This window comes from Copadichromis virginalis, linkage group LG7 (assembly GCF_057382275.1).
Source record: "Copadichromis virginalis isolate Kocher_CV1m ecotype Utaka linkage group LG7, C_Virginalis_male_GT1.1, whole genome shotgun sequence".
In the NCBI taxonomy this organism is placed as follows: domain Eukaryota; kingdom Metazoa; phylum Chordata; class Actinopteri; order Cichliformes; family Cichlidae; genus Copadichromis; species Copadichromis virginalis.
Window position 1 is genome coordinate 65,131,734 of NC_140624.1, and position 10,728 is coordinate 65,142,461.

The 10,728-nt window shown below is 39.5% G+C and overlaps 1 protein-coding gene across 1 annotated transcript; it reads right to left on the reverse strand.

The window, feature by feature from the left end:
* Window positions 1–141: 141 nt before the first annotated feature.
* LOC146706565 (parathyroid hormone-like) lies at window positions 142–602 on the reverse strand. The gene is made up of 2 exons (XM_085465267.1): window positions 520–602; window positions 142–426 (listed from the first exon to the last, which is right to left on the reverse strand). Exons 1-2 carry the CDS (start codon window positions 600–602, stop codon window positions 168–170), a joined length of 342 nt encoding a protein of 113 aa, XP_085321393.1. The 3' UTR covers window positions 142–167.
* Between the last annotated feature and the right edge of the window lie 10,126 nt (window positions 603–10,728).

Consider the following 10,728-nt stretch of genomic DNA (forward strand, 5'->3'; position numbering starts at 1 on the left):
AAAATCAGTCTAAATAAATAGAGTAAAAATGCACACTGACAGTAAAGGCAGGCTAACACTTATAAAAGAAACAAGAATCTACAAAGTAGCCTCAAGTTTTGCACCGTGAAGGTTCTGGAAATGTTGCTGCGGTCATATAATAATAACAATTAAAAAAAAATCTAAACTCATTCTGACTTGAGGAGCTCGTCCAAAACGTTCAAAGCGTGCTGGATCTCATCAGAAGTCAGATCGCTCAGCTCGTCCAGCTCCTCCAGACGCAGCGGCCACCTTCTCCTCCTCCGGCTCGCCGTCTCCCGACTGCTGTTCCGGGCCCCTGCCGTGTGGATACCCCGGAGTCTCATCTGTAGCCACTCCCGGCGCTCCTGCACCTGCTTGTGCTCTCCGAGGTTGTGCATGAACTGGACCTCACTCACTGTCCTTTTACTGTGCACAGATATGTGATATAGCTAGGATCTAATAGTGATGAACTTGTTATGGTGAAAAAAAAAATCATCTTAAATGGTCTGTGAGGATTACCTTAGTGGTCGTCCTTGACAGTGAACGGAGAAGTGTAAAAGGCAGAGTGAAATAAGTAGAATCTTATAGTCAGTTTTTCCCATTTTGATTACCTGTTAAAAACAAAAAATACAAAAAGAACAAAACTTCAATATTTTTTTTAAAACTGCCTGAAATGAAAAAAATATTTGACCTTTAGTCTTAAAAGTGTCAATTTATTTTTAAATTTAATCTACCTTGAAACCACTGCATCCTTTATCTCAACATATATTAATTTTATTAATGTATTAATGTATAAAAATGCTAATATATTACAATAAAGCTTACACAACTAATAACTTCAATTAGATTCAAGCCTTAGTGGGCCTCCGTTTTAGCCCAAGTATAGCCCAAGATGAACTTACCTGTGTTGTAAAGTGAGTCAGCCTGCTTTGGTGGTCCGCTCCTATCAGTTATGATTAGACCAGGACTCCCCAAGTTCCTTTTTATATCCTCGGGCTCCTGCCATTGATGAGCTGCCTTCATTATTGCTGTTGATGTCACACCTCTAGCTCGTGGAGGGGGCAGAAGAGGAATGACAACACCGCCTCTGAACTCCAGGCTTTCACTTTTGTCATATGAGAGCAAATAAATGCTTTTGACCCCAAATACCCACACACACTTATTTTACACGCACAAACTTTTGTCAGAATGAATGCATTGTTGGTATATTGCAGATCCATTAACTACTTTTATGCACAGGGATTTTGCGCCTGGAGACATTTTATCTATGTGACTGTGACAGTGCAGTTTTTCTAACTGGCACAGAATCGTGTTATGAAGTTACTTATTGTAATAAGATGATGGTAGTGGGACTACACAGAGGGTCTTGTTTCAGGGTCCAAAACTACACATTCCCAAGCTTCAGTTCAAACTTCTCTCCACATTCTCAATTTAGCATGCTTCTCTTTTGTTTTTTCTTTATTTCTGTGAGCCATCCAGATCTATTAGTTCACATCTGAAGTGACCTTTTTTGTCTGACTCCCGTGCGCCTCACAACAATAGCAGCAACATTTGGATGGGTTTATGACCCTCATTGACTTATAGGGAGTCGCCCTGGTTACGCCGACTTCTTACCCAAGAATTAACATTATCTTAATGAGTTTGTCTCCCAAAAAAAGAGCTTTTGCACCAAGTTGACGTCAGAGGAAACATCCTGAATCAAAGAGTAAGCAGTAGTTCAGGAGGTGCATGGCTGGGTGATGCCACTGCCGTCACCGTCTTCACCATGACTGGCAAGCATACATGGAGAGTTACACATTTTTCTTTTTTATTAAGTTAAAAAACATTTAAATAGTGGCGATTTTTATTAAAAAACAAAACAAAACATCATTTTCATAAAGATTTCTTGGTGATCGCGTACAATAACACCATCAGTGAACCATAAATCTGCTGCTTCGATCCTCTAAAAGATTTTCCCTTATTCAGCATTTTGATTATGTGTTACGGAGTGCTCTGTAACACCCTGTAGGTGATCAGTGTTAAGAACTGGTGACTGACCATTTATATACCATCCAAACCATAAAAATGTTGCATTACAGGAGAAAGGCAATAGTTCAGAAAATCTGTGTATTGATTTGCAGTGTCCTGTTCCCTCTAAGGGGACATGTGCATCTGAACCATGCCAGCAAAATGCCCCCCCCCCACCCCCCAACAGCATAACAAATCCTAACCATTCTTAAAAAAAACAAAACAAACAAACAAACAAAAACAACAACTAAAAAGTGGTTCTGCAATGGCAAATCTCAGGAGCTTGATTTCCCAGTATCAAAGGAGTTGCTTGTATCCTATGAGCTTCACACTCATTAAATTTCTCTATCAGCCAAAACTGATGTATTTCCCATTGATCTAAATGCAGATGTTACTTTAGTTACAGTGCTTAAAAGATGAGCCTGTTACCTTTCGTTGTCTTAATCAAGATCAAGTGTCACAGAAAAAGATGGGATGTCAGCTGTGCCTCGAGGTGACTGCCATAGTAGGTTGGTGCAATATTAATAACACTGAATGAATACGGAATTTTTGCACTGTTGTTGAACTATTGTATCATCCAGCATACCAACATGAATAAACATTCATTTTATTTATTTATTTCCTATTAAAGGAAAAGGACGCCCTGCGACAGACTGGCGACCTGTCCAGGGTGTACCCTGCCTCTCGCCCTATGACAGCTGGGATAGGCTCCAGCGCCCCCCGCGACCCTGAAAAGGATAAGCGGAAGCGAATGGATGGATGGATGGATGGAAAAGGACACCTCGTCCCTCATAGAGTTCATGGTCTCAGTATCATCCAGACACTCAGGGTTTACATGAAGAAATATGAAGAAACACACGATAGAGCTGTTTTCACAAACTGAACAGAAGTGTGGCAAGAAAAAGACAAACACCTCAAAGACGCAAGCTTTTATTCCCTGGTCTACTTTTTGACACTTATAAGTAAACGGGTCAATTTGTAGCTTGATTAGTTTTTCATTGTTTCCACTTTACAGTGTTAATACTGAACCACTATAATGTTGTCTGATATTTGCTGTGCTTGTTTTGTTTAATACATTTAATTTTTTTTTAGTATTGTTTACTTTACAGTTGTTTTACTTGGAATATTTGGCTTTTTAATAAGAGCTCCTTTATTGTATTTTTACTTCTTAAATATGCACTTTTGTTTTGAGTAAAACAATTTCTCTTGAGCTTTTCAACTGCTGTAACACAAGAATGAACACACTACACATTTCTCTTCTTTTACATTAGTTTATCTTTTAAACTATATTATAATATACAAATATGTATAATATATATTTTTTGAGTTGTCCTGTTAGTTTAAACCAAATAGCCCAGTTCCATTTATTGTTGCATTGTTTAATGATGTCTAAAAGTTGCATTACTTGCTGGATGCTTGTTGTTCCCTTTGTACTGTATGAAGACATTTAAAAAAAAATACTCTTATTACAATCAAAATGATCATTTCTCTCTTTGTAAAGCGTCAGACTCTGACTGGAACATGTAACTGTACTATGTATTTCCTTAACCTTATTTATTGCTTCTCTTGGCTCTCAGGCATACCTCCCATAAGCTTTGATAACAGTTTTGCAGCATTCAGAAGGTAAATGTTTTAAACTATATTAGACAAAAAGCAATATCGTTTTTTTTTTATCTTTACAAAATCTGAATAATCCTAATTCATCCCTTCCCTGTCTCACTCAGTGCAGCTCTGTCATTTAGACGTCTGGGTTAGTTTTCAGTCACAGGTGTCCCAAGGGTAATTGAGCCACGGGACCAAATAGCTTATACTTGAAAGAAGAAGTCTAGGCCTTATTACGGGCACATACGCTGCATATTAGGTAAGCACAAAGGTATGAGTTTTCTAAATGTGGAGGAGCCGGGGATGTCTATGTCATGACACGCTGTCGAATTACAGTAAAGTACTGGCAGCTAAATTTGCCAGCATTAAACTGATATTTCACACTACACCTACTGTAATCTGAGAGCTGTTCCTTACTGTAAATTAAACAAAAAACAACAAGTGTCTTATTGCAACGCTTCACAAAGTGCAGAAAAAATCATCTCTCGTGAAATGTGATCATCCCCGGTGGATATACTGACAATTGTTTGACCTCTTTTTGAACGAGTAAAAACGGGAATGACGGCATCACTAGTTATGCCAAGCAGCTCAAGCATTCATAACTAAAACGTGAGAGAAGAAGTAAATGTGTCTTATTTATAAATCCACACAGAGACAACAAAGCCAAATCATTGGTTTTAGATTTACCTGCAGAGCCTTTTGTGTTTAACCATCATGCAAAGCAAACATGTTAATTCATAAATATTGGCTTTACTCTGAAGTCTGCTGTTGAACCCGTTGATCCAACAAACAGGTCTCGTGTTCAGTGATTAAAGTTGTTTGCATACCAGCCCTGTAAGATTTATGGGGTCTTCTCAGACGGGCTGACCTCCACTCGCCTTGACACTACTACAGCGACCTCTGACCTTAGCTTAGGACCTTGTCATTCTTATTGCCTCATGCTCATTCAATGTGTAGAGACTTTCTTATGGCACGCAAAGCCAAAAAGACAAGGAAACTGACAGTGTTGTATTTTACCTTCTGCTTTTCTGTGTTTCTCCTGATATTCTCAAACTGGACAGGAGAAACTGTCTGAGACGGATGTATTCTTTTAATCCTTATTTCTGTCTCCAAGTAAGAAGATGGTTTATTTCTGAAAGACAAGGAAAAGACTTTCTCTCTGTATCACCAGAAGGGCAAGTGAGGCTATAAACAAAGAAGTGAACAGCATTAATGCTAAATAACATAAGCATTAAAACTAGGTAAAGGGGTGTAAATAAGGGGATTCCTATTTCAGTTGATGTTTTGGCTTTTAGAAGGTCCCAAGATGACGGCTGACATTGACAAACGACGGAGTGCAGGAGTGGCTCTTTCCAACTGAGACGTAGGGTGTGATTAAAGGCTGTGGATTGTCACACATGTGATTTAAATACTAAAATCTTGAGTTATGGATCATTTTGACCATTTGTGGAAAATGGAATACAGTGAAAACACAGCGTCTGACATTATCACCTTAGCAAACACCATCACCAGCTGGCTACTGTGTTTCCACAGCTCATCAGTCCAGTCAATTCATATCATCAGATGTTTTACACTGAAAACAGTTGCCATGGGCAGTTATTTAGAAGTCTATGAAGAAATGGTTTTCTTTCTCTGTAATCTCAGTAAACACTTTCCTGACTTCACATGGGTTACAATCATATTTCTGTCTACGGGGACGTAGGACAACCAACGTATTCCCCGTAGGAAGCTGTAAACACTTGTTTCAGATCATCAGTAAACTGAAGGGCAGCACCAAAGCCCAATAACAAGATTATTTCCAACTGTAAATCATGCAACATTAGAAGAGTGCAAGAATAAAAAATATGATGGGATTTGAGCAAAACTCATGAAACATGAAATGATGATATCTATAACAGTTTACTGTAATGTTGCACACATATATAAGGGCTTTTGCTGCAGATGAAAATAGTAACAAAAAGGTCAGATGTCCTGTGAGTAAGTCTGCTAGAAATATGCAGTTTAGTATAAAAGATTGTGACAGTTACAGGTTTTCACTAATGTAAGGCTTTCACAAAATACTGAGGATTGCATTAGTTAGGTGAAATGTTATCCCACACTGACTAATGCCTAATCTGAAACTGAAACTGCTGTGCATCTGTGGGCCACTTTGCACCACCTCCACTTAAGCCGTCTGCTGCCACTGATGCCTGCTCTATTTGGGGCTGAGGGTCTTGCTGTTGCTCTTCTCACCTCCTCCTTTCCATGTATGCACACAGAATGGTGAGGAGGTGGGATTTATGATGTAGGGGTTACAAGCTGTTCATGCCTCTCGCTTCTTCTCCCAGAGATGCACACTGCCACCTGAGGCGTGGTTTTACTACCACACTGCACTGTTACTACAGTCAGAATTCCCTACACGTAGCTGGACTGATTGCTTTGATAAGGCATTTTCACATTCCACCAATCTCTGCGATTTTGCCAGAGTGCATCATTTAATGCTGAAAGAGAAAGTGTTTGTCTGACAATTTGAAGCAGTCTAACTGCTGAAAAGTAGGTTATTACGATTCATCAGATTCTGGCTTTCAGCTTCATACAGTTTTCTTTTAATAAATTCACTTTATTCTGCTGCACTCAGCTCTCTGATTGTGAAAACAGCCAAACTGATGGATAAAAAATATCTTGGGAAAGCTGTTACAAGCTAACACTCTTGCTAAGGAATCCTGAAACCAATTTTTAAAAGCTAAGTCAAGGCACCAGTTTTGAATGTTATCAATCCAACATGGACTGGGCGGTTAAGGCCAGCAGTGACTACCACACAATGTGAACCTGACATCTGTCGAAGGCTTTCAAACTAGAACACGTAGCTATAAAACTGAATCAAACCAAAGTAAGGCTTTTAAAAATGCCAAAGTGTTGGTATCTGTCAGAAATCAGTTAAATTGATTTATGTGGATGCTCTGAGTAAATAAATTATATTGACTTTGGTGATGCCCTTATTGGTGCTGTAGTGATGCCAAGAAGTCAACACTTAGAGTACTGACTGGGATGAGAAGGCAGTTGTTTTATTTTATTATTAAACTATCTTTCTATCCCCTTCTCCCTGTCAGTGTGTGTATGGTGTTTGAGTGTGTGCAAGTTAACCACGCCTTGTGTTTCAGAGGCGGGTCCTCCTTTTTTCTCGCTCTTCAGCTCCCACACCTGGGATGACTCGGCTGCTCTCTACCTAAGGTGGAGGATTTGATTGTTGATTGTTGAATTGCAAACAGTTAGTGGAATTGTCTCTTATGAATTCTTACGTTTGTCTGATTTGGCGTTTGTTTTCCTGTTCCTTCCTGTACATGAAACCTATTTTATGAGTTCTGCATTGAGTCCAAATCGGACACGACAGGAAGACCTGTCTTTTAAGCTAGAACACTCTGGAATAATTCTTTGGTTACTTTAACACTCTAAAGCTTTTTTTCCCCCACTTTTCTTTGTTTTTGTGTCTTGTCATCTTTTTTTTTCAGTGTGTTCCGCACTTTGGTCTTCCTCTGTTGTTTTTAAATTTGCTTATGAATAAATTAACTTGACTAATGGCAAAAGAGCCCAAACTGACAGCAAAATATGTTACAAACATGAGTAGTAGTAAATCTGGCAAATATTTCATACACACTCAAACCACTGTGACGGTAGTTTGAATGTATATGAAAGACATAAAGTCCATCTATCTTCTTCTGCTTACCCACTTTAGGGTTGTAGAGGAACTGGAGCCTGTCCCAGCTGCTATAGAGTGAGAAGCGGGGCACACACACTGGGCAGGTCGGCAATCTGTTACAAGGCTAATGGAGAGCACCATTTATACTCACATTCACACCTATGGGCAATTTGAAATAGCCAGTTAACCTGACTCTAGTAGCTGCATGTAGGAGTCTGAGTACACAACAGTATACAGGGATATTACACAAAACTACAAATATCAATAAGGAAGGGGACAAGAAACATGTGAAAGTAATCAAGAGAACAGAGTAAATAGGAAGTAAATCCCATAATACACTATCAAGGCAAACAGGAAACAATCCAAAAGACATATTACTGAATACAAAGTCGAACAAAAGACCGAGACAAAGAGACTCTGGAGGGAGGACAAGGGAAAAAATACAGAAAGACGAGACAGTGAAGGGAAAACACAGGGACTGAATTCAAAGACAGCACCAGAACTGTAAACCATCTAAATCCGCATCCAAAAGTCTAAAAAACAAACAAACCTATAACTAGAGCTTAACTACAACAAGAATAAATGCTTAAAATTACTCAAATTATAATTGAATTAATTCAAAACCTCAACCTAACAATAATAAAAATCTTAAGGCTCTCAAAAAGCAGTGAAACCAAACACACTTAATAATCACCATGAGTGCCAAAGATAAAAAGTGAAAGTTTTTAAGTAGTCCATCGTGAGCTTTAAGGAAACAAGAAAAAAAATATGTCTGGCTTCAAAGTCAGATTTTCAGTCAGTTTGAAGGAATGAATGAATAATAATGAAGAAATATGTGATGTGTAAATGTGGATGTTGGAGACTTTTTTACAGGGAGTGCAGAATTAGTAGGCAAATGAGTATTTTGTCCACATCATCCTCTTCATGCATGTTGTCTTACTCCAAGCTGTATAGGCTCGAAAGCCTACTACCAATTAAGCATATTAGGTGATGTGCAACTCTGTAAACACCCTATATCAGGTGTGCATAATTATTAGGCAACGTCCTTTCCTTTGGCAAAATGGGTCAAAAGAAGGACTTGACAGGCTCAGAAAAGTCGAAAATAGTGAGATATCTTGCAGAGGGATGCAGCAGTCTCAAAATTGCAAAGCTTCTGAAGCGTGATCATCAAACAATCAAGCGTTTCATTCAAAATAGTCAACAGGGTCGCAAGAAGCGTGTGGAAAAACCAAGGTGCAAAATAACTGCCCATGAACTGAGAAAAGTCAAGCGTGCAGCTGCCAAGATGCCACTTGCCACCAGTTTGGCCATATTTCAGAGCTGCAACATCACTGGAGTGCCCAAAAGCACAAGGTGTGCAATACTCAGAGACATGGCCAAGGTAAGAAAGGCTGAAAGACGACCACCACTGAACAAGACACACAAGCTGAAACGTCAAGACTGGGCCAAGAAATATCTCAAGACTGGTTTTTCTAAGGTTTTATGGACTGATGAAATGAGAGTGAGTCTTGATGGGCCAGATGGATGGGCCCGTGGCTGGATTGGTAAAGGGCAGAGAGCTCCAGTCCGACTCAGACGCCAGCAAGGTGGAGGTGGAGTACTGGTTTGGGCTGGTATCATCAAAGATGAGCTTGTGGGGCCTTTTCGGGTTGAGGATGGAGTCAAGCTCAACTCCCAGTCCTACTGCCAGTTTCTGGAAGACACCTTCTTCAAGCAGTGGTACAGGAAGAAGTCTGCATCCTTCAAGAAAAACATGATTTTCATGCAGGACAATGCTCCATCACACGCGTCCAAGTACTCCACAGCGTGGCTGGCAAGAAAGGGTATAAAAGAAGAAAAACTAATGACATGGCCTCCTTGTTCACCTGATCTGAACCCCATTGAGAACCTGTGGTCCATCATCAAATGTGAGATTTACAAGGAGGGAAAACAGTACACCTCTCTGAACAGTGTCTGGGAGGCTGTGGTTGCTGCTGCACGCAATGTTGATGGTGAACAGATCCAAACACTGACAGAATCCATGGATGGCAGGCTTTTGAGTGTCCTTGCAAAGAAAGGTGGCTATATTGGTCGCTGATTTGTTTTTGTTTTGTTTTTGAATGTCAGAAATGTATATTTGTGAATGTGGAGATGTTATATTGGTTTCACTGGTAAAAATAAATAATTGAAATGGGTATATATTTGTTTTTTGTTAAGTTGCCTAATAATTATGCACAGTAATAGTCACCTGCACACACAGATATCCCCCTAAAATAGCTAAAACTAAAAACTACTTCCAAAAACATTCAGCTTTGATATTAATGAGTTTTTTGGGTTCATTGAGAACATGGTTGTTGTTCAATAATAAAATTATTCCTCAAAAATACAACTTGCCTAATAATTCTGCACTCCCTGTATATAAGGACTGTGCAGCATGGCATTAAATATAGACCTCACACCTAAAAGCTTCTTTCAGGACACAGAGACACACACACACAGTAATGCTGTGAACTGTCATCTGGAGTGCAACAGTGGTAGATTGGGAGGGAAGCAATTTAAGACCAAAACACCTGAAGGGAAATATACCTCCACACACACACACGTAGACACACACATACTCGCACATACACACATACCCCTTCTCTCTGAGCTTCGATGCCTAGCTCCATGTGGTTGGCATGGAAACAGAAAAACTCCCCCCGGATGAAAATGAGATGCCCCCAATACGATTCACGTGGGAGCACAATGGGAACATTAAGATGAGGAATTATAGGAATAACATCCAACATGCTAATGCCTTTGATAGGTCTTCATTGTCAGTCTTCACATGAGGAGATTTAAATCAGTCCACATGTTAGACCCCACCGAAAAACAATGATTATTCCACATGTGTCAGAGCTTATTGTTGCTGTTTTAGTATCTAAATTCTTTTGTAAACCCACAACAGAGTGAAAAGAGTAGAAATCTCACCCTGAGGCAAAGTATCGTCTGAGTCATACGTGTTAATCACCCCCATCAGCCCCCACAGACTGCGGTCATTTAGAGCTGCAGGGCAGCAAAAGTCTTACTCATAGCATCCTTCAAACTCCCAGGCAGACCAAAAATAGCTGACAATTTTGGGAGTCTGCATGGCAACACAAAACATACTTCTGGTATATGTGCAAAGTTCCCAGGGAAAGGGTTTTATACATACATACATACATATATATATATATATATATATATATATATATACATATATATATATATATACATACATACATACATACATCTTTCTCTCCCTTCTCTCCCTACACACACACACACACACACACACACACACACACACACACACACACACACACACACATATATATATATATTCCTGAAGACTATTGAAAGAAATTACAGGAGCGCTTTGCTAAGACAGTTCAAGCTGTGTTGTTTGGCGGCTCAAGACTTCTGCACTGTATATTGCTATGTTG